The following is a 25,977-nucleotide window of genomic DNA, read 5'->3' on the forward strand; positions in this document are numbered from 1 at the left end:
GATAGATAGATAGATAGATAGATAGATAGATAGATAGATAGATATATGGAGATATATATATATATATATATATATATATATATATATATATATATATATATATATATATATATATTTATATTTGGGGGTTCTGAGTAATTTTTTTTTGCTGGAAAAAGAGTATTTTTACATGTAGATGAGAAGTGTCAGCATTGGCTTGGGTGGCTAGTGGTTAAAGTAGCGCAGTGCTGAATAGCAAAAAAAGGCCTGGTTATAAAGGGGGTAAAACCTTCCGGAGGTCAAGTTATTAATAAATAATACATCAAACGACAATGTAAATGTACCATTTAATAATGTTGATTGCTTCTAAAGTAAAATAAAAAAAACTAAAACTCACAAATACTTTGCTCTGCACTTGCAGAAAAGTTTGGTCTGCGGTAGATGGTCGGCACAAAAGTTCAGGTTATCGCCACCACGGTGTGCCAATTAAAGCCAGCGCAGCAGCCAGCTTCAAACTTCCCATCAGTCCAGGAGACAAGGACCCTTTAAATAGGTCGTTAATAAGTCGCAGGGCGGAATGCCCACGACCTGAAGGCGATTTACACCTTCTGCACCGCCGCAATATCAGCCGCCTTCCTCCCCTTCCTCTTCATCCGGCTTCGGGCATAGACACGGAGGAATAAGGCCAGGAAAACCACCGCTACCCCCACCGAGCCAATCGGCGTGACTGGGTGACCATACAGCAAACATGACAAAAGAATCGCCAGGGCCTGGCGCAAAGTCATAATGATGGTGAACACGGCCGCCCCAAACTTGTTGATGGTGTAGAAGATGAAGAGCTGGCCGAAAGCCGAACAGACAGAGAGGAGGCCGGCGTGGAAAGCGAAGTCTGGGTGGCGGGACATGAAGCGGATCGCCTCCTGCAGGCCACCTTGCTCCAGCAAAGAGAAGACAGTGAAGAGGCAGGAGAAGAGGTTGACCCCAAACATCATCTGCACGGAAGACATCTTGTATTTAAAAAGAGAGTCCTGCCAGTTGGACGTGAAGCTGTCGAACGCGATGTAGCCGGTTAAAATGACCACTCCGGAGAAAGTGGTGACCCCGGAAGGACGAGAACCTCCTCCATTGGACAGCAGGAACATGCTGACCCCAATGGAAATGAGGACAGCGGTGAAATACTCCCAATACTCGTAACTCTTATGCGAGACCAGCTTTCCCATCAACATGACAGGGATGACCTTCGAGGCTTTAGCCAGGACTTGGGTGGGGAAACTAATGAACTTGAGAGCTTCGTACTGACACCAGCTGCTGAGGACGTTGGACAGAGAGGCGAAGGAGTATTTGTACATGGGCGCACCATGGCGAGGCTGTTTGGTGAGGGCGCAGTAGATTCCGGCCACGGTCAGGGCCAAGATCCGATTCATGAACACCAAGAACTGAGAGTCTCTGAACTTTTCTCCGGGGGTGCCAGGTTCTGTGCCAGTGTAGGTACGGGTCATAACACGCTCCTGCAGGACACCCCATGTCAGGTAGGCGATCTGAGTGGAGAGAAACACAGATTACCAAGATATTGTCCCGTTATCCCTTCCACTTTCATTCCGCATCTGTCCCTTCTGCTCCCATCCCAGGTTTCTTACTTCTGATCTCATCATGAGATTCTCCCTTCTAACCTCATCCGGGGTGTCTCTTTTCTGCTCTCATCCCAGGTGTCCCCCCTTTTCTGCTCTCATCCCAGGTGTCCCACCTCTTCTGCTCTTATCCCAGGTGTCCCCCACCTTCTGCTCTCATCCCAGGTGTCCCACCTCTTCTGCTCTCATCCCAGGTGTCCCCCACCTTCTGCTCTCATCCCAGGTGTCCCCCACCTTCTGCTCTCATCCCAGGTGTCCCCCACCTTCTGCTCTCATCCCAGGTGTCCCCCACCTTCTGCTCTCATCCCAGGTGTCCCCCACCTTCTGCTCTCATCCCAGGTGTCCCCCACCTTCTGCTCTCATCCCAAGTGTCCCCCCTCTTCTGCTCTCATCCCAGGTGTCCCCCCTCTTCTGCTCTCATCCCAGGTGTCCCCCAATTCTGCTCTCATCTCAGGTGTCCCCCCAATTCTGCTCTCATCCCAGGTGTCCCCCCTCTTCTGCTCTCACCCCAGGTGCCCCCCAATTGTGCTCTCACCCCAGGTGCCCCCCAATTGTGCTCTCACCCCAGGTGCCCCCCAATTGTGCTCTCACCCCAGGTGCCCCCCAATTGTGCTCTCACCCCAGGTGCCCCCCAATTGTGCTCTCACCCCAGGTGCCCCCCAATTGTGCTCTCACCCCAGGTGCCCCCCAATTGTGCTCTCACCCCAGGTGCCCCCCAATTGTGCTCTCACCCCAGGTGCCCCCCAATTGTGCTCTCACCCCAGGTGCCCCCCAATTGTGCTCTCACCCCAGGTGCCCCCCAATTGTGCTCTCATCCCAGGTGCCCCCCTCTTGTGCTCTCACCCCAGGTGCCCCCCAATTGTGCTCTCATCCCAGGTGCCCCCCAATTGTGCTCTCATCCCAGGTGCCCCCCTCTTCTGCTCTCACCCTAGGTGTCCCCCCTCTTCTGCTCTCACCCCAGGTGTCCCCCCTCTTCTGCTCTCACCCCAGGTGTCCCCCCTCTTCTGCTCTCACCCCAGGTGTCCCCCCTCTTCTGCTCTCACCCCAGGTGTACCCCCTCTTCTGCTCTCATCCCAGGTGTACCCCCTCTTCTGCTCTCACCCCAGGTGTCCCCCCTCTTCTTCTCTCACCCCAGGTGTCCCCCCTCTTCTGCTCTCACCCCAGGTGTCCCCCCTCTTCTGCTCTCATCCCAGGTGTACCCCCTCTTCTGCTCTCACCCCAGGTGTACCCCCTCTTCTGCTCTCATCCCAGGTGTACCCCCTCTTTTGCTCTCATCCCAGGTGTCCCCCCTCTTCTGCTCTCATCCCAGGTGTCCCCCCCTTCTGCTCTCATCCCAGGTGTCCCCCCCCTTCTGCACTCATCCCAGGTGTCCCCCCCTTCTGCTCTCATTCCAGGTGTCCCCCCCTTCTGCTCTCATCCCAGGTGTACCCCCTCTTTTGCTCTCATCCCAGGTGTCCCCCCTCTTCTGCTCTCATCCCAGGTGTCCCCCCCTTCTGCTCTCATCCCAGGTGTACCCCCTCTTTTGCTCTCATCCCAGGTGTCCCCCCTCTTCTGCTCTCATCCCAGGTGTCCCCCCCTTCTGCTCTCATCCCAGGTGTCCCCCCCCTTCTGCACTCATCCCAGGTGTCCCCCCCTTCTGCTCTCATTCCAGGTGTCCCCCCCTTCTGCTCTCATCCAAGGTGTCCCCCCCCCCCCCTTCTGCTCTCATCCCAAGTGTCCCCCCCCCCTTCTGCTCTCATCCCAAGTGTCCCCCCTCTTCTGCTCTTATCCCAGGTGTCCCCCCTTCTGCTCTCATCCCAGGTGTCCCCCCTTCTGCTCTCATCCCAGGTGTCCCCCCTTCTGCTCTCATCCCAGGTGTCTACCTCCTACTTTCTTCCTAGGTTTCTACTTTCCACTGTGATCCCAGGTTTCTCCCTTCTACTCTTATTGCGAGTGTCCCCGCTTCTCACCTGGAGTCCGGCTGCACAGAACAGTAGTTTAAGAGCCTGCTGGGTGGTACTAGGGTCACCTTCTAACCGGACGGCAGATGAAGGTTCATCGGGAGTCAAAGACTTTGATTCATGGCCAAACACACAGGACTTTACTAGTGGAAAACATATGCCTCGACCTGCAATGAAGATAGGAGGAATGAGTAGGAATGGATGACACTAAGCAAAATACCAAGAAATCGGCCACAATATTCCTAAATAGAGATTGATGACCAAGTGAAAAGATGAGAAACACACACAGATATCAGGTATAAAATGACGATCTGATCATTCTTCCTGGATTTTCTCCATCATGTCAGTAGAAATGTCAGGAAAAAAAGTCTATCACATTTCGGTATATGCGTTGGCTACTTCATACTGTGAACCCAAGTGTCAGTTTTACTTCAGACTGGGAACCCAAGTGTCCGTCTTCAGACTGGGAACCCAAGTGTCCGTCTTCAGACTGGGAACCCAAGTGTCCGTCTTCAGACTGGGAACCCAAGTGTCCGTCTTCAGACTGGGAACCCAAGTGTCCGTCTTCAGACTGGGAACCCAAGTGTCCGTCTTCAGACTGGGAACCCAAGTGTCCGTCTTCAGACTGGGAACCCAGCTATCTGTGTTTCTTCAAAACGGGACTCCAACTGTCAATCTTTCTCCATTCTGTGACCCTAACTGTTAATTTTTCTCCATACTGGGACTGCAGCTGTCAAACTCTCTTCATACTAGGACCCCAACTTTCCATACTGGGACAACAACTGTCCACCTTCGTCCATATTGTGACACCAAATGTACATCTTTCTCCATACCGGGACCCCATCTGTCCATCTTTCTCCATACTGGGACCGCAGCTCTCCAACACTCATACTGAAATCCCAACTGTCCATCTCTCTCTATACTGTGACCCTAACGGCCCATATCTTTCCATACAGGGACCCCAACTGTCCATCTTTCTCGATAGTGGGACCACAACCGCCCAACTCTCTTAAAGCGGAGTTATGCCGAAAAAAAAAAAAAAATAAAAATCAGCAGCTACAAATACTGCAGCTGCTAACTTTTAAAATAAGGACACTTACCTGTCCAAGGCGCCCGCGATGTCGTCAACCGAAGCCGACCTGTCCCTCGGGTCCCGGGTGGAGGCTCCGGCATCTTCAGTAAGGGAATCAGGAAATGAAGCCTTGTGGTTTTACAGCCTGTTTCCCTACTATGCATGCGCGAGTCGCGCTGCGCGTTCTGAGTGGTCCCTGCTGTTTTCCTCCCAGAAGACAGCGGTGGGGGGGGCTGGACATGGCGTAAATCGCCGCGGATTCTGCAGCGATCTTTTGCCAGAAGTAGGAGCAAATACCTGTATTAGACAGGTATCTGCTCTCCCCCTCCCCCTTGAAAGGTGCCAAATTAGACACTGAAGGGGGGGGGGAATCCGAAAAGCAGAAGTTCCATTTTTGGGTGGAACTCTGCTTTAATAATGGGACCCCAACTGTCCATATCTCTCTCTACTGGGACCCCAACTGTCCATATCTCTCTCTACTGGGACCCCAACTGTCCATATCTCTCTCTACTGGGACCCCAACTGTCCATATCTCTCTCTACTGGGACCCCAACTGTCCATATCTCTCTCTACTGGGACCCCAACTGTCCATATCTCTCTCTACTGGGACCCCAACTGTCCATATCTCTCTCTACTGGGACCCCAACTGTCCATATCTCTCTCTACTGGGACCCAAACTGTCCATATCTCTCTCTACTGGGACCCAAACTGTCCATATCTCTCTCTACTGGGACCCAAACTGTCCATATCTCTCTCTACTGGGACCCAAACTGTCCATATCTCTCTCTACTGGGACCCAAACTGTCCATATCTCTCTCTACTGGGACCCCAACTGCCCACCTCTCTCCATACTGTGAGCCCAACTGCCCACCTCTCCCCATATTGGGACCACAGCTGTCCAATTTCGTCATATTGGGACCCCAACTGTCTATCTCTGTACTGGGACCCTGACTGTGCAATTCTCTTCATACTGGGACCCAAACTATCCGTGTTTATTTATACTTTGACCCCCACTGTCCATCTCTCCCCATACTGGGACCCCTGCTGTCCATCTCTCCCCATACTGGGACCCCTGCTGTCCATCTCTCCCCATACTGGGACCCCTGCTGTCCATCTCTCCCCATACTGGGACCCCTGCTGTCCATCTCTCCCCATACTGGGACCCCTGCTGTCCATCTCTCCCCATACTGGGACCCCTGCTGTCCATCTCTCTTTATTCTGAGACCTATAAAACAGGCAGTTCCTACAAATAACCCCAAAGGAGAAATGTCACCTCTAGACCCTGGGGACCCCAAAAGCCAGCTGACTTGGAGTCCCGACCTCCCACCATTGTTATGGAAAACGCCATTCCAATCACAAAGGATTGTTTATAAGTAGAGGCCAAAAAAAATGTCTTCACATCCGGACTTGTATACTGAACACACACAAAAAAAAAGAAAAAAGAAGGGAGGGAAGAACAAGGACATCTCATCCGCTGAAGAGAAACACAACAATAACGCTGACAAGACAAAAAGACTGAATAGAGATATGAAGAGCAGAGAATACACTGGATGGAACATGAGACCCACTTACCGGTCTCTAGGTAGTTCTTGCGTTTGAAGTACTGTATGAGTATATATCCCGGTATCAGAATTGTCCCATACCCGGCGATGTTTAGAAAGAAACGTACCATCCAGAACTCCCCCCATAAGTACTGGGCAGAGGCGGCGGGGGGAGGATCTTCTGCTGAGACCCCCAAGAGGAGAACCAGGAAAAGCAGCAGAGACCTAGAGAGAGAGAGAGAGAGAGAGAGAGAGAGAGAGAACAATGCGTTATAATCAGACCCAATATCTCCCAACTGCCACACCGAATATAGAGAACTACAACTCCCAGCATGACCTCTAACTACCGAACACCCACTACCACTCCCAGTGTGGCCGACTAAAGAACATCCACTACAACTCCCAGCATGGCTACTTACTACAAAACATCCACTACAACTCCCAGCATGGGCACTGATTACAGAACATCTACTACAACTCCCAGCATGGGCACTGGTTACAGAACATCCACTACAACTCCCAGCATGGGCACTGGTTACAGAACATCCACTACAACTCCCACTATGGCTACTTACTACAGAACATCCACTACAACTCCCAGCATGGCAACTTACTACAGAACCTCCACTACAACTCCCAGTGTGGCTACAGTACATCTACTAAAACTCCCAGTGTGGCCACTGACTACAGAACATCCACTACTAATCCCAGCGTCGCCAATGACTACAGAACGCTCGCTACAACTCCCAGCATGGCCACTGATTACAGAACATCTGCTACAACTCCCGGCATTGGCACTGACTACAGAAAATCCACTACAACTCCCAGTGTGGCTACAGAACATCCACTACAACTCCCAGTGTGGCCACTGACTACAGAACATCCACTACTAATCCCAGCATGGCCAATGACTACAGAACATCCACTACAACTCCCAGCATAGCCAATGACTATAGAACATCCACTACAACTCCCAGCATGGCCAATGACTATAGAACATCCACTACAACTCCCAGCATGGCCAATGACTACAGAACATCCACTAACACTCCCAGCATGGCCAATGACTACAGAACATCCACTACAACTCTCAGCATGGCCAATGACTACAGAACAGTTTATAACTAGACTTGCCATCCCCCAACCGCCACACCAAACACAGAGAACTACAACTCCCAGCATTCTATGGTTTACCTTACTATTACACAGCTCCCCTCCTTCCCAGCCATGTCTATAGAGGTTTCCTGTACAGTCCGTGTGATGAATGAAATTCTCTCTCTGTGTGTTATACAGCCGGGCACATCTTAGTTTACTCCCTTATCAGCTCGTAAAGGCAGTTTATTGGGCAGGAAGTCCGCCTATGGGGGAGGGGTGGGCTCACAGCAAACGATCAATCGATAACTGACAAAATAAAAAAAAAAATCTTTCAATATTTGTAAATCTGCAGCTTTCATTAAAATACTCCCTGGTGATCCTGCCATTAAGGTCCTTATTCCGGCACTTCCTGTTTAGGGGCGGCAATGCTCCGTCTCCTATTTGTGCTCCCGCGTTGTCACCCCGTCACACAGGCCGCTGATAGAGACTACAGGGTTCTACACACATCACACAGGCGTTGTCACCATCAGGAAACCCACCCTGAGAAATGCCATGCAGCCAATCGCTGGAAGAGGCTGCAAATAGGCTGCAGAAGATTAGCAGCATTGAGATAGAACAAAGGATGAATAAAAGGTTTTCAATTAAAAAAAAAATAACGATTGCTTATATTACACAGAGCAAGGTACACGCCGCCATGATCGGGTTCATATCTAAGAAATGACGGTGACTGAGGATGGCGGTTGAACCCGGAATGATAAGACGGTATCTGCAATCTGGTGATCGAAGTCGTGTCTCTGATATCACAAACCGCCACACTGCGCCGAACATCAACTTAACCCCTTCCTGCCTTGGTGTGTTTTTAAAAAGTTAAAAAAGTTATGAAAGACGGGCGGGGGGGGGGGGGCTGTCGGCAGGGGTGAGATTGGACAGTCATGTGACCACTGTGATGGGGGGGTCATATGATTGGGAGCCGGTTGTATAAATGTTGTGATCCAAGTAACCCCCCCCCCCCCCACTTGCTGCAATCCTGTGTGACAGGCAGCCCCGCTCTGTGTTCTCATGTGAATGGAGCTCTCTGCAGGCTTCATTCATTCATGGATACATTGTAACAAAAACAATACATCTCACTTATTACATAACTACAGATGACAGATCGGACTTTGATTTGTTAGATACACCTTACCTGCAAATGTGTTGAAAAAAAAATTATTTAAAAAAAAAATGTTCGTATTTACCCCCAATTAATGTCTTCCACACCTGAGGTCACCGATCAGCGATCAGGGCTCAAGTGTTCAATAGAAAAAATACATAAATAATACCAAGAAGGGGAATCAGGCCGACTCCTCAGACTTGCCGGGGAGCCATCAGGAAATAAATAGGTTAACACCGGGTGCGTCACTCCGACCTTTCCTCTCATCTCACTTATGGAAGCCATAAAAGACAATATAAACAGAAACGTGTGCGGGGCCACCAAAGTTCGTCGAGTCCTACACACCTGAGACACGACATTCACACGGCATCCACCGCCATTCACCCATCACCGCCATTCACCCATCACCGCCATTCACCCATCACTTCCCTCCAGGATAATACCTCCCTCTGCCCCCCATCTGGAGTGAGATTCCCCCCCTCCGTCCCTCTACTACACCCTAATCCCCACTCTGTCTCTCTACTACAGCCCCAAACCCCACTCTGTCCCATTATTACACCCCAACCCCCCCCCCCCTGTCCCTCTACTACAGCCCAACCCCCCCACCTCCCTCTGTCCCACTAGTATACCCCAATCACCCCTCTGTCCCTCTGTTGTACCCCAATTGCTCTTCTGTCCCTCTATTGTACACCAATCACCCCACTGTCCCTCTACTACACCCCAACCACTCCTCTGTCCCTCTATTATATCCCAATCATCTCTCTACTACACCCCAACCACTCCTCTGTCCCCCTATTATACCCCAATCATCTCTCTACTACACCCCAATTGCCCTTCTGTCCCTCTAGTATACCCCAATCGCCCTTCTGCCCCTCTATTGTACCCCAATCGCCTCTCCATTATACCCCAATCCCCCCTAACCCCCCTCTACTACACCCCAATCCCCCCTCTGTCCTTCTACTATACCCCAATTCCTCCTCTGTCCCTTTATTATACCCCAATCCCCCCCTCTGTGCCTCTATTATACCACAATTCCCCCTCTGTGCCTCTACTACACACCAATCCTCCCGTCTCTCTGCTACAACCCAACACCCCCCCTGTCGCCTTGCTACACCCCAAACCCCCCCCCCCCCGTCCCTCAGCTACACCCCAATCGCCCCTCTATTGTACCCCAATCACCCCCTCTGTCCCTCTACTACACCCCAATCTCCCCCTCTGTCCCTCTACTACACCCCAATCTCCCCCTCTGTCCCTCTACTACACCCCAATCTCCCCCTCTGTCCCTCTACTACACCCCAATCTCCCCCTCTGTCCCTCTACTACACCCCAATCTCCCCCTCTGTCCCTCTACTACACCCCAATCTCCCCCTCTGTCCCTCTACTACACCCCAATCTCCCCCTCTGTCCCTCCTCTACTATACCCTAATCTCCCCCTCTGTCCCTTTACTACACCCCAATCACCCCTCTGTCCCTCTACTACAACCCAATCACCCCTCTGTCCCTCTACTACACCCCAATCACCCCTCTGTCCCTCTTCTACACACCAATCGCCCCTCTACTACACCCCAATTCCCCCTCTGTCACTCTACTACACCCCAATTCCCCCTCTGTCACTCTACTACACCCCAATTCCCCCCCCTTCTGTGCCTCTATTATACCCCAATTCCCCCTCTGTCCCTCTACGACACCCCAATCGCTCCTCTGTCCCTCAACTACACCCCAATCGCCCCTCTGTCCCTCTACTACACCCCAATTGCCCCTCTAGTATACCCAAACCCCCCTCGGTCCCTCTATTATACCCCAATCCCCCCTGTCCCTCTAATACACCCCAATCACCCTTCTGTCCCTCTAATACACCCCAATCACCCTTCTGTCCCTCTATTATACCCCAATCGCCCCCCTGTCCCTCTATTATACCCCAATCACCCCTCTGTCCCACTATTATACCCCAATTAAACCCCAATTACACCCCAACCCCCTCCCCTCTGTCCCTCTAGTACACCCCAATCGCCCCTCTGTCCCTCCTCTACTACACCCCAATCGCCCCTCTGTCCCTCTACTACCCCCCAATCACCCCTCTGTCCCTCCACTATACCCCCCTGTCACCCTGATACACCCCAACCCCCCCTCTGTCCCTCAGCTACACCCAAATCGCCTCTCGGTCCCTCTACTACAGCCCAATCCCCCCCTCTGTCCCTCTATTATACCCCAACCCCCCCTCTGTCCCTACATCATACCCCAATCCCCTCTGTCCCTACATTATACTCCAATCCCCCCTCTGTCCCTCTATTATACCCCAATCCCCCCTCTGTCCCTCTACTACACCCCAATTCCCCCTCTGTCCCTCTACTACATCCCAATACCCCCTTTCTTCTCACTGATCACCAATGTAAGGAACATTCTTCTCATTGATCACCAATGTAAGGAACATTCTTCTCACTGATCACCAATGTAAGGAACATTCTTCCCACTGATCACCAATGTAAGGAACATTCTTCCCACTGATCACCAATGTAAGGAACATTCTTCCCACTGATCACCAATGTAAGGAACATTCTTCTCACTGATCACCAATGTAAGGAACATTCTTCTCACTGATCACCAATGTAAGGAACATTCTTCTCACTGATCACCAATGTAAGGAACATTCTTCTCACTGATCACCAATGTAAGGAACATTCTTCCCACTGATCACCAATGTAAGGAACATTCTTCTCACTGATCACCAATGTAAGGAATATTCTTCTCACTGATCACCAATGTAAGGAACATTCTTCCCACTGATCACCAATGTAAGGAACATTCTTCTCACTGATCACCAATGTAAAGAACATTCTTCCCACTGATCACCAATGTAAGGAACATTCTTCCCACTGATCACCAATGTAAGGAACATTCTTCTCACTGATCACCAATGTAAGGAACATTCTTCCCACTGATCACCAATGTAAGGAACATTCTTCTCACTGATCACCAATGTAAGGAACATTCTTCTCACTGACCACCAATGTAAGGAACATTCTTCTCACTGATCACCAATGTAAGGAGCATTCTTCTCACTGATCACCAATGTAAGGAACATTCTTCTCACTGACCACCAATGTAAGGAACATTCTTCTCACTGATCACCAATGTAAGGAACATTCTTCCCATTGGCCACCAATGTAAGGGACATTCTTTCCAATGATGAATTGGTTTTAGTAGAGGTTCCCCAAGACCTAAACATTATTTGTAAGGGTTTGGTCATGGTATAATACAGAATATTCTTATTGATAAATATAGGAGATTTAATGGTGGGCGGGTCTGAGTCCAGTTACCTGATTGGCCAGCTGCTGCTTTCCTCCAGAGGTTTGCCTATTACTGGCTGTCTGCAGTCTGAAGCAAAGTCACAGAGGTGTAGCAGGAAGGCTCCTTTAAATAAACACCTAGGATGTCCTCTAGGATCTGGCTAAGCGCCATCTTGGCAAAGGGCCCTTTAATCACCCATTTAGGATGTCCTCCAGACTTTGGCCGAGCGCCATCTTACGCTGACTGCGTTAGTCAAACATCAACGTTGTCAGACTTCCTCAGTTATGAACTGGAGATTCTATATAATGTATTGTACCGAGGAGGTGAATGTGTGAGAGATCACCAGATCCTGACACGCACAGCATTCACCGGTACTAATTTTGGAGGCCAAGTTGAACAAAGGGAAGGTCAGCTTCAAACTTTAGGCTCGATTCACACCTATGCATGTTGCTTTTGGGCGTTTTTGGAGGTTTTTTTTTCATGCTTGCCACGTTTTTGAGCAGCGTTTTTGCTGCGTTTTTGCCGCGTTTTTGCGTTTTTTTTACAGTTTTTTTTTACAGTCTAAAAAAAAAAAAAAAATTTTAAAAAATTAAAAAAAAAAAAAAAAACGGCAAAAACGCATCAAAAACGGTGCACTTGCGTTTTTGATGCTTGTCCATTGAATTCTATTACATGCAAAACGCTGCATTTTGCATGAAAAAAAGTCCCTGACCCTTTCCAAAAATGCAGAGAAACAAAAAGGCATTGATGTGAACATGTTCCATAGGAACCCATGTTAAAAAATTCCCGTGCATTTCTGCAAAATGCAAAATGCATCAAAAAATGCGCTAGTGTGAATGGAGCCTTAGTCAGTGACTTTGCCTGGGCTGAAATGATGTTATCAGTCTGCTGCAGGCAGGAGGAAGCATTTCCTCAGTCCCCCCTCCTCCAGTATTCAGACTGCAACTTTGTAGCAAGTCACAAGGTGAGAGGCGGCAGCAGGGGCTGATCTGTGTCAGACATTTGTGAACACAGCCTAGAAATGCACAGACACCAGGATTTACACGATTGGGTCATCTCTGAGCCAACATCTCAGTCCAGGAAGTAAATGATGATACCTGAACAAAGATGGTGCCATCCTTTTAGAGGGAAAAAAAGCAGATGAAGGCATTGTGATCTCTGTGAGAGGTAAAAAATAGTTCCTGTATACTTCTGGGCGGAGACGCGCCTGGCAAACATCACCTGACAATCCACAAATGTGACCCTGGAAATGTGGATTATCCTCAACACCTTTATTAGAGGGATACCTATAAATTCTAATTATTATTGATAGAATGCCACGCCCTGCAGAAAATCAAGTCAAGATGGAAAACGCCCGACCGCAAGAGCTTACGATCCGAGTTCCTAATCTCACTGCCAGTTCCTATTATCTGGACAAATGGATAGATGAATGGAGGGGTGGATGGATGGAGGATGGATGGATGGATGGAGTAGATAGATGGATGGATGGGGGAGAGGGATGCATTGATGGATAGGTGAAGGATGGATGGATGGGGGGTGGGGAGAGGGATGGGTGGATGTGTAGATAGATAAAGGGAGGGATTGGGGATGGGACGAAGGGATAATAGATAGATAGGTGGAGGGTGAGTGGATGGACGGGTGGATGGATGCAAGAGGTGGATGGAAAGGTAGAGGGGTGGAAGGACACATAGATAGGTGGTGGATAGATGAATGGATGGGTTGAAGGATGGATAGACAAATGGATAAGTGGAGGGTGGACGGACGGATGGATGCATGGATAGGTAGAGGGGGTGGAAGGGTAGAGGGACAGATAGATAGGTGGACGGATGGATAGGTAGAGGGGTGGAAGGGTTGATGGACAGATGGATTGGTGGAGGGATTAGTGGATGGATAGGTAGGTGGTGGAAGGATAAATGGAGAGACAGATCGATGGATAGGTGGAGGGAAGGATGAAGGGGCAGAGGGAGGAATGGACAGATAGGTGGTGGAAGGATGAATGAATAGGTAGGTGGAGGGTGGATGGACAGATGGATAGGTAGGTGGAGGGTGGATGGACAGATGGATAGGTAGGTGGAGGGTGGATGGACAGGTAGGTGGAGGGTGGATGGACAGGTAGGTGGAGGGTGGATGGACAGATGGATAGGTGGAGGGTGGATGGACAGGTAGGTGGAGGGTGGATGGATAGGTAGGTGGAGGGTGGATGGACAGGTAGGTGGAGGGTGGATGGACAGGTAGGTGGAGGGTAGATGGATAGGTAGGTGGAGGGTGGATGGACAGATGGATAGGTGGGTGGATGGACAGATGGATAGGTAGGTGGAGGGTGGATGGACAGATGGATAGGTAGGTGGAGGGTGGATGGACAGATGGATAGGTAGGTGGAGGGTGGATGGACAGATGGATAGGTAGGTGGAGGGTGGATGGACAGATGGATAGGTAGGTGGAGGGTGGATGGACAGATGGATAGGTAGGTGAAGGGTGGATGGACAGGTAGGTGGAGGGTGGATGGATAGGTGGAGGGTGGATGGACAGATGGATAGGTGGAGGGTGGATGGACAGGTAGGTGGAGGGTGGATGGACAGGTAGGTGGAGGGTGGATGGACAGATGGATAGGTGGAGGGTGGATGGACAGGTAGGTGGAGGGTGGATGGACAGGTAGGTGGAGGGTGGATGGACAGATGGGTGGATGGACAGATGGATAGGTGGAGGGTGGATGGACAGATGGATAGGTGGAGGGTGGATGGACAGGTAGGTGGAGGGTGGATGGACAGGTAGGTGGAGGGTGGATGGACAGATGGATAGGTGGAGGGTGGATGGACAGATGGATAGGTGGAGGGTGGATGGACAGATGGATAGGTAGGTGGAGGGTGGATGGACAGATGGATAGGTAGGTGGAGGGTGGATGGACAGATGGACAGGTAGGTGGAGGGTGGATGGACAGATGGATAGGTAGGTGGAGGGTGGATGGACAGATGGATAGGTAGGTGGAGGGTGGATGGACAGATGGACAGGTAGGTGGAGGGTGGATGGACAGATGGATAGGTAGGTGGAGGGTGGATGGACAGGTAGGTGGAGGGTGGATGGATAGGTAGGTGGAGGGTGGATGGACAGGTAGGTGGAGGGTGGATGGACAGGTAGGTGGAGGGTGGATGGATAGGTGGAGGGTGGATGGACAGATGGATAGGTAGGTGGAGGGTGGATGGACAGATGGATAGGTAGATGGAGGGTGGATGGACAGATGGATAGGTAGGTGGAGGGTGGATGGACAGATGGATAGGTAGGTGGAGGGTGGATGGACAGATGGATAGGTGGAGGGTGGATGGACAGGTAGGTGGAGGGTGGATGGACAGGTAGGTGGAGGGTGGATGGACAGGTAGGTGGAGGGTGGATGGATAGGTAGGTGGAGGGTGGATGGACAGGTAGGTGGAGGGTAGATGGATAGGTAGGTGGAGGGTGGATGGACAGATGGATAGGTAGGTGGAGGGTGGATGGACAGATGGATAGGTGGAGGGTGGAGGGTGGATGGACAGGTAGGTGGAGGGTGGATGGACAGGTAGGTGGAGGGTGGATGGACAGGTAGGTGGAGGGTGGATGGATAGGTAGGTGGAGGGTGGATGGACAGGTAGGTGGAGGGTAGATGGATAGGTAGGTGGAGGGTGGATGGACAGATGGATAGGTAGGTGGAGGGTGGATGGACAGATGGATAGGTAGGTGGAGGGTGGATGGACAGATGGATAGGTAGGTGGAGGGTGGATGGACAGATGGATAGGTAGGTGGAGGGTGGATGGACAGATGGATAGGTAGGTGGAGGGTGGATGGACAGATGGATAGGTGGAGGGTGGAGGGTGGATGGACAGGTAGGTGGAGGGTGGATGGACAGGTAGGTGGAGGGTGGATGGACAGATGGACAGGTGGAGGGTGGATGGACAGGTAGGTGGAGGGTGGATGGATAGGTAGGTGGAGGGTGGATGGACAGGTAGGTGGAGGGTGGATGGACAGGTAGGTGGAGGGTAGATGGATAGGTAGGTGGAGGGTGGATGGACAGATGGATAGGTAGGTGGAGGGTGGATGGACAGATGGATAGGTAGGTGGAGGGTGGATGGACAGATGGATAGGTAGGTGGAGGGTGGATGGACAGATGGATAGGTAGGTGGAGGGTGGATGGACAGGTAGGTGGAGGGTGGATGGACAGATGGATAGATAGGAAGCAGAAAAATACTGCGCTGCCATAAGAAACCCCCACCAGCAGCAGTTTATATTGTGAGATACACACAAAAACAACAACAAGAAAAAACTGCGCTATATGCAAATACATAAAAATCAATTAGTGCATAAAAAAGATTCATGAAGTGAGTGACCATGAAAAGTCATCCATGGAAACAAAGAAAGTCCAAGACAAAAATCCTTCAGTAATTCCCAGTGAAGAAAAACAAAAAATCCCCGCACTATCATAAAACCCCCCAGAGTAGTAGCAGTTCAACTGTGGACAAAACACAACAACTGGAGGATTCCTCTCACCTCTTTTGTACTTATGGACTTTATTATGATCATTAATTATGATTTGATGTTTTTTTTGACATATTCATGTGGGCTTATTGTTTATACTAATTTTATTGCACACGGTCATTCTTTGCAATCTCACTTTATAGCGCAGTTCTTTCTTTTATAATTCCCAGTGAAGTCTGTATAAAACTTGAAATAAACACCACTCATTGTGATCCACCACCATTTACCAAAAGGCAAGCTAAGTAAGCTTGTGTGTAAACCGGAGATCCGGATGCCAAACTAATGGCGCTGCTTCTCCGTGCTGAAGTGTGCTGTGCAGGGAGTCATCGCGACCTTGATGTGAACGGGTGTATGCAACGCCGGCTGGCAAATTGTCTTTTAAACTACATATTCTTGTAAGTGCAATTCCTTTTTTAAATAAACTCTGTAAGCGGATTTCCACCAGTTTTCTTTTGCCCTCATGATCCTGAACCCGGGTAGGTGTATGATCCATCATCTACTGCACTTCCTTTTCCACGTTGAGCACGGAGAAGCAGCGCCATTGATTTGGCATCCGGATCTCCGGTTTACACACAAGCTTACTTAGCTTGCCTTTTGGTAAGCGCAAAATTTATGTGGTGGTGGATCACAATGAGTGGTATTTATTTCAAGATGGATAGATAGGTAGGTAGGTGGATGGACAGATGGATAGGTAGGTAGCTGGAGGGTGGATGGACAGATGGATGAGTAGGAAGGTGGATGGATGGATAGGTAGGTGGATGGACGGATGGATAGGTAGGTGGATGGACGGATGGATAGGTAGGTGGATGGACGGATGGATAGGTAGGTGGATGGACAGATGGATAGGTAGGTGGAGGGTGCATGGACGGATGGATAGGTAGGTAGGTGGAGGGTGGATGGACAGATAGGTAGGTGAAGAGTGGATGGATAGGTAGGTGGAGGGTGGATGGACAGATAGGTAGGTGAAGAGTGGATGGACAGATGGATAGGTAGGTGGAGGGTGGATGGACAGATGGATAGGTAGGTGGAGGGTGGATGGACAGATGGATAGGTAGGTGGAGGGTGGATGGACAGATGGATAGGTAGGTGGAGGGTGGATGGATAGGTAGGTGGAGGGTGGATGGACAGATAGGTAGGTGAAGAGTGGATGGACAGATAGGTAGGTGGAGGGTGGATGGACAGATGGATAGGTGGGTGGATGGATAGGAAGTTGGAGGGTGGATGGACAGATAGGTAGGTGAAGAGTGGATGGACAGATAGGTAGGTGGAGGGTGGATGGACAGATGGATAGGTAGGTGGAGGGTGGATGGACAGATGGATAGGTAGGTGGAGGGTGGATGGACAGATGGATAGGTAGGTGGAGGGTGGATGGACAGATGGATAGGTAGGTGGAGGGTGGATGGACAGATAGATAGGTAGGTGGAGGGTGGATGGACAGATAGGTAGGTGAAGAGTGGATGGATAGGTAGGTGGAGGGTGGATGGAGGAGTGGAGGAATGAATGGACAGATAGATACGCAGAGGGATGGATAGATAGGTAGGTAGATGGGTAGGTAGGTGGAGGGTGGATGGACGGATGGATAGGTAGGTAGATGGATAGGTAGGTGGAGGGAGGGATGGAGGAATGAATGGAGAGATAGATACGCAGAGGGATGGATAGATAGGTAGGTGGATGGACAGATGGGTAGGTAGGTGGAGGGTGGATGTATGGATAGGTAGAGAGACAGATGGATAGGTGGATGGAGGGATGGATAGGTAGGTGGAGGGAAGGATGGAGGAGTGGAGGAATGAATGGACAGATAGATACGCAGAGGGATGGATAGGTAGGTGGATGGACAGATGGGTAGGTAGGTGGAGGGTGGATGGACGGATGGATAGGTAGGTAGGTAAATGGATAGGTAGGTGGAGGGAGGGATGGAGGAGTGGAGGGATGAATGGACAGATAGATACGCAGAGGGATGGATAGATAGGTAGGTAGATGGATAGGTAGGTGGAGGGAGGGATGGAGGAATGAATGGAGAGATAGATACGTAGAGGGATGGATAGATAGGTAGGTAGATGGATAGGTAGGTGGAGGGTGGATGGACAGATGGATAGGTAGGTAGGTAGATGGATAGGTAGGTGGAGGGAGGGAGGGATGGAGGAATGAATGGAGAGATAGATACGTAGAGGGATGGATGTACGGATGGATAGATAGGTAGGTGGATGGACAGATGGGTAGGTAGGTGGATGTATGGATAGGTAGAGAGACAGATGGATAGGTGGATGGAGGGATGGATAGGTAGGTGGAGGGAAGGATGGAGGAGTGGAGGAATGAATGAACAGATAGATACGTAGAGGGATGGATGTACGGATGGATAGATAGGTAGGTGGATGGACAGATGGGTAGGTAGGTGGAGGGTGGATGGACAGATGGATAGGTAGGTAGGTGGATGGACAGATGGGTAGGTAGGTGGAGGGTGGATGGACAGATGGATAGGTAGGTAGGTAAATGGATAGGTAGGTGGAGGGAGGGATGGAGGAGTGGAGGGATGAATGGACAGATAGATACGTAGAGGGATGGATGTACGGATGGATAGATAGGTAGGTGGATGGACAGATGGGTAGGTAGGTGGAGGGTGGATGTATGGATAGGTAGAGAGACAGATGGATAGGTGGAGGGAAGGGTGGAGGGATGAATGGATAGAGAGATATGCAGAGGGACGGATGGACGGACTCTCCCCAGCAGCGTCGGGGTTAAATCTGGGTGCCCATCAGGCAATGTTGGTGTAACCTCCAGCCTGGCGTCAGGTGACAATGGCGGGTCTGTGCCAGGACAGGAGGAAGTCTGTGGAATGAAAGAGATGGATTGAGAGGCCGGCTCTCCGCCCAGAGTTCATTCCTGGGGGGGGTGCAGCAGTCAGACGTGTCACCAGCTAACAAACACTCACTTGTAGCGGGCGCAGTGATGAGCGATCGCCGTCCTGCACACAGACCACAGACCGGGACGCTCCGGCCTCGGGGCCAGTCCAGGGGGGCCGCCGACAGGCCGGGGATTCCAGGCCAAATCAATTCTTTTATCAGGGAACCTCATTCTGCAAATTGCTCCCTGACACCCCCCCCCCCCCAGAGGAGAACACTGAACCTTGTTTGTCTCATTTATAAACCTGACTGAAATGGGGACTGTCTGTGCTGCACACAACCTCCAGTCAGATTCAGAGCCCTTCTGTCATTGGTTGATGGAGAATGTTTCTCCTGAGATATCAGACAACATGGAGATGGCCTGGAACCTCCAGAGGGGCACATTGGCTGTATGTCCATCCTGGGGCCAAACAAGGGGGCCCGAGCCTCCGTCTGCTGATTAGAGTGTCAGCTCTTTAGGCAAGGTGATGCAAAAAAAAAAAAAAAAAACCCTGCACATGGTGTCATCAGGTGACATTGGACAGTGTCCCTCTAACAGTGACAACACTGAGATGTGACATCATGGTGGGGGGGGGGGGGATTTACCATCAGTGATGTATAGAAAAGAGGTCCAAAAAAACAACTGTCACGGATTCCACAGATCCCAGGTGATCAATGACACAACCTGATTGGATGCAATGGGTGCCGACACCAAACAAATAATTATTACCCCTCAAACCAATCAACATCCACAGAGGAGGCAGCGAGGAAATGTAAAAGAGCGTAAAAATTACATCCAAGAGAAAATACGGAGGATGACGGCAATATAGAGGAGAATACGGAGGGTGACGGCAATATAGAGGAGAATACGGAGGATGACACCGATATAGAGGAGAATACGGAGGGTGACGGCAATATAGAGGAGAATACGGAGGATGACACCGATATAGAGGAGAATACGGAGGGTGACGGCAATATAGAGGAGAATACGGAGGATGACACCGATATAGAGGAGAATACGGAGGATGACACCGATATAGAGGAGACTACGGAGGATGACACCGATATAGAGGAGAATACGGAGGATGACACCGATATAGAGGAGAATACGGAGGGTGACACCGATATAGAGGAGAATACGGAGGGTGACACCGATATAGAGGAGAATACGGAGGGTGACACCGATATAGAGGAGAATACGGAGGGTGACGGCAATATAGAGGAGAATACGGAGGGTGACGGCAATATAGAGGAGAATACGGAGGGTGACACCGATATAGAGGAGAATACGGAGGGTGACACCGATATAGAGGAGAATACGGAGGGTGACACCGATATAGAGGAGAATACGGAGGATGACGGCAATATAGAGGAGAATACGGAGGGTGACGGCAATATAGAGGAGAATACGGAGGGTGACACTGATATAGAGGAGACTACGGAGGGTGACACCGATATAGAGGAGAATACGGAGGGTGACACCGATATAGAGGAGAATACGGAGGGTGACGGCAATATAGAGGAGAATACGGAGGATGACACCGATATAGAGGAGAATACGGAGGATGACACCGATATAGAGGAGAATACGGAGGGTGACACCGATATAGAGGAGAATACGGAGGATGACACCGATATAGAGGAGAATACGGAGGGTGACACCGATATAGAGGAGAATACGGAGGGTGACACCGATATAGAGGAGAATACGGAGGATGACACCGATATAGAGGAGAATACGGAGGGTGACACCGATATAGAGGAGAATACGGAGGGTGACACCGATATAGAGGAGAATACGGAGGGTGACACCGATATAGAGGAGGATGACACCGATATAGAGGAGAATACGGAGGGTGACACCGATATAGAGGAGAATACGGAGGGTGACACCGATATAGAGGAGAATACGGAGGGTGACGGCAATATAGAGGAGAATACGGAGGGTGACGGCGATATAGAGGAGAATACGGAGGGTGACGGCGATATAGAGGAGAATACGGAGGGTGACGCCGATATAGAGGAGAATACGGAGGGTGACGCCGATATAGAGGAGAATACGGAGGATGACACCGATATAGAGGAGAATACGGAGGATGACACCGATATAGAGGAGAATACGGAGGGTGACGCCGATATAGAGGAGAATACGGAGGATGACACCGATATAGAGGAGAATACGGAGGGTGACACCGATATAGAGGAGAATACGGAGGGTGACACCGATATAGAGGAGAATACGGAGGGTGACACCGATATAGAGGAGAATACGGAGGGTGACACCGATATAGAGGAGAATACGGAGGATGACACCGATATAGAGGAGAATACGGAGGGTGACGCCGATATAGAGGAGAATACGGAGGGTGACGCCGATATAGAGGAGAATACGGAGGGTGACGCAGATATAGAGGAGAATACGGAGGATGACACCCATATAGAGGAGAATACGGAGGATGACACCGATATAGAGGAGAATACGGAGGATGACACCGATATAGAGGAGAATACGGAGGGTGACACCGATATAGAGGAGAATACGGAGGGTGACACCGATATAGAGGAGGATGACACCGATATAGAGGAGAATACGGAGGGTGACGGCGATATAGAGGAGAATACGGAGGATGACACCGATATAGAGGAGACTACGGAGGATGACACCGATATAGAGGAGAATACGGAGGGTGACGGCGATATAGAGGAGACTACGGAGGATGACACCGATATAGAGGAGACTACGGAGGATGACACCGATATAGAGGAGACTACGGAGGATGACACCGATATAGAGGAGAATACGGAGGGTGACGGCGATATAGAGGAGAATACGGAGGATGACACCGATATAGAGGAGAATACGGAGGGTGACGGCGATATAGAGGAGACTACGGAGGATGACACCGATATAGAGGAGACTACGGAGGGTGACACCGATATAGAGGAGACTACGGAGGGTGACACCGATATAGAGGAGACTACGGAGGGTGACGCCGATATAGAGGAGACTACGGAGGGTGACACCGATATAGAGGAGACTACGGAGGGTGACACCGATATAGAGGAGACTACGGAGGGTGACACCGATATAGAGGAGAATACGGAGGGTGACACCGATATAGAGGAGACTACGGAGGGTGACACCGATATAGAGGAGACTACGGAGGGTGACACCGATATAGAGGAGAATACGGAGGGTGACACCGATATAGAGGAGACTACGGAGGGTGACACCGATATAGAGGAGACTACGGAGGGTGACACCGATATAGAGGAGAATACGGAGGGTGACGTAGATATAGAGGAGAATACGGAGGATGACACCCATATAGAGGAGAATACGGAGGATGACACCGATATAGAGGAGAATACGGAGGATGACACCGATATAGAGGAGAATACGGAGGGTGACACCGATATAGAGGAGAATACGGAGGGTGACACCGATATAGAGGAGAATACGGAGGGTGACACCGATATAGAGGAGGATGACACCGATATAGAGGAGAATACGGAGGGTGACGGCGATATAGAGGAGAATACGGAGGATGACACCGATATAGAGGAGACTACGGAGGATGACACTGATATAGAGGAGACTACGGAGGGTGACACCGATATAGAGGAGACTACGGAGGGTGACACCGATATAGAGGAGACTACGGAGGATGACACCGATATAGAGGAGACTACGGAGGATGACACCGATATAGAGGAGACTACGGAGGGTGACACCGATATAGAGGAGACTACGGAGGGTGACACCGATATAGAGGAGACTACGGAGGATGACACCGATATAGAGGAGACTACGGAGGGTGACACCGATATAGAGGAGACTACGGAGGGTGACACCGATATAGAGGAGACTACGGAGGGTGACACCGATATAGAGGAGACTACGGAGGGTGACACCGATATAGAGGAGAATACGGAGGGTGACACCGATATAGAGGAGAATACGGAGGATGACACCGATATAGAGGAGAATACGGAGGGTGACACCGATATAGAGGAGAATACGGAGGGTGACGCCGATATAGAGGAGAATACGGAGGGTGACACCGATATAGAGGAGACTACGGAGGGTGACACCGATATAGAGGAGACTACGGAGGGTGACGCCGATATAGAGGAGAATACAAAGGATGACACCGATATAGAGGAGAATACGGAGGGTGACGCCGATATAGAGGAGAATACGGAGGGTGACACCGATATAGAGGAGAATACGGAGGGTGACACCGATATAGAGGAGACTACGGAGGGTGACGCCGATATAGAGGAGAATACAAAGGATGACACCGATATAGAGGAGAATACGGAGGGTGACGCCGATATAGAGGAGAATACGGAGGGTGACACCGATATAGAGGAGAATACGGAGGATGACACCGATATAGAGGAGAATACGGAGGATGACACCGATATAGAGGAGAATACGGAGGATGACACCGATATAGAGGAGAATACGGAGGGTGACGCCGATATAGAGGAGAATACGGAGGATGACGCCGATATAGAGGAGAATACGGAGGATGACACCGATATAGAGGAGAATACGGAGGGTGACACCGATATAGAGGAGAATACGGAGGATGACACCGATATAGAGGAGAATACGGAGGGTGACACCGATATAGAGGAGAATACGGAGGGTGACACCGATATAGAGGAGAATACGGAGGGTGACACCGATATAGAGGAGAATACAAAGGATGACATGCAAATAAAGCATCAGATATATAAACATCATAAACCAACTTCCCCATCATAAATCATCATACAAAGCCACACCATATATACACACACCATATATACACACACACTATATACACACACACTATATACACACACACTATATACACACACACTATATTGTCAAAAGTATTGGGACACCTGCCTTTACACGCACATGAAAATTAAAGTGATTGTAAAAGGCTCGATTGACAAAAGAAAGAAAACAAAGCTGCTAGAATGGCCCAGCCAATCACCTGACTTGAATCCAATAGAAAAATCTATGGAAAGAACTAAAGATCGGAGTTCATTCTTGTGTGATTTTAATTGAATAAAATACTTTTCTAACATTTGTGTCTTTATATTATTATTTTTTTTTTTTATTTAACGGGGAGGGAGATCTCAGTAGAGTATTGTAGGGACTGGCCAGGGAGGGATTACTGTGACGCAGTTGGTGATGAGATTGCGATCCATGTGAACCAGAAATCCCTGTTTTTATACAAAAAGTGTGTCGGGTTCATTCCGAATTTTTACAGAGCTAGGGGGAGATACCAATATATGGCGGGGGGGGGAGAGATACCAATATATGGCGGGGGGGGGGAGAGATACCAATATATGGCGGGGGGGGGGAGAGATACCAATATATGGCGGGGGGGGGGGGGAGATACCAATATATGGCGGGGGGGGGGGGGAGAGATACCAATATATGGCGGGGGGGAGAGATACCAATATATGGCGGGGGGGGGAGAGATACCAATATATGGCGGGGGGGGGGGAGAGATACCAATATATGGCGGGGGGGGGAAGAGATACCAATATATGGCGGGGGGGGGAAGAGATACCAATATATGGCGGGGGGGGGAAGAGATACCAATATATGGCGGGGGGGGAAGAGATACCAATATATGGCGGGGGGGGGAAGAGATACCAATATATGGCGGGGGGGGATACCAATATATGGCGGGGGGGGAGATACCAATATATGGCGGGGGGGTGACAGTGATAAACAGGGGAAACCAATATATGATATATGGCAGGGGAAGATACCATAATATGGCGGGAGGGGTGACAGTGATATATGGGGTGACACTAATATATGGGGGGGTAACATTGAAATATGGGGGACACCAATATATGGCAGGGGGAGATACCATAATATGGCGGGAGGGGTGACAGTAATATATGGGGACACTGATATATGGGGGGGGGGGCTAGGGCTGAAACCACTAATACACATAATCGATTATGAAAGTAGCTGTCAGCTATTTTCATAATCGATTAGTTGGCCTGCATACAGAATTCATTATTTGTTTACATGTCAGTATACACAGTGCAGCACACATACAGCTCAGTACACCCTCCATACAAGTCAGTAAGTGCCTGAGAACAGGTGTATGTATGTGTGAGGAGCAATGCCTCATGGGACATGTAGTCCTGGGCAGGAGAAGGCCTTCCTTGCTATAGGGGCGTTCTATACTGCACTTTGCAGTTTGCTATGGGGGCCCTTTGAAGGCAGGAGGAGCCAGAAGCACCGCTGGGGGGGGGGACCCCAGAAGAGGAGAATCGGGGGCCGCTCTGTGCAAAACCAACTGCATAGAGGAGGTAAGTATAACATGTTTGTTATTTATAAGAAAAATAAATCCAACAGTTACAATCCCTTTAAAAAGCCCTTTCACATTGGGACCGGTAATGCGCCGCTCGTTTTTAGCAGCGCTTCACAGCTGGTTTTTGCCACCCGCCCACCGTCAAATGACGACGGGGCGGCTCTCGTTCTGGGGCGACGTCATATGACGTAGGCAAGGTAGGCAAGTGGTTAAGCGGCGCTTTTCGGCAGCTAGCGGGGTGCTTTTTAACCCTGCTGAAGGGGTTAAAAACTCCAGTGTTGCGGCGCTTTTCAGGCGCTTCAGAAGCGCAGCCCATTCATTGCAATGGGCAGGGGAGGTTTTGGAGAGGGGGGGGGGTGCTGTATACACCACTTCCGCACCGCCCCGAAGATGCTGCTTGCAGGACTTTTTCTAACGTGGGGCAGGTTGGCTCCCCTGCGCGAGCCGTCGTAGCTGTACGTCGGCTCGCGGGGTCGGGATAGCAGGCGCGCACGCGCCCATTGCACAGAGGGGGGTGCCGATGCTCGTGGCCAACGGTCGCAATGACCCTAGGGAACACAT

General features: G+C 50.3%; 1 protein-coding gene across 1 annotated transcript in view; it reads right to left on the minus strand.

The window, feature by feature from the left end:
* Positions 1-308: 308 nt before the first annotated feature.
* Positions 309-25,977, minus strand: part of SLC35B2 (solute carrier family 35 member B2) — a 31,192-nt gene continuing 5,523 nt past the window's right edge. Inside the window, exons 2-4 of the mRNA XM_073628731.1 lie at positions 6,192-6,385; positions 3,557-3,714; positions 309-1,517 (exon numbers count right to left, since the gene is read on the minus strand). Of these exons, the coding sequence (XP_073484832.1) occupies positions 579-1,517; positions 3,557-3,714; positions 6,192-6,385 (1,291 nt within the window). The 3' untranslated portion in view covers positions 309-578. The remainder of the gene's footprint in view (positions 1,518-3,556; positions 3,715-6,191; positions 6,386-25,977) is intronic.

Source organism: Aquarana catesbeiana, linkage group LG04, assembly GCF_042186555.1.
Source record: "Aquarana catesbeiana isolate 2022-GZ linkage group LG04, ASM4218655v1, whole genome shotgun sequence".
Taxonomy (NCBI): domain Eukaryota; kingdom Metazoa; phylum Chordata; class Amphibia; order Anura; family Ranidae; genus Aquarana; species Aquarana catesbeiana.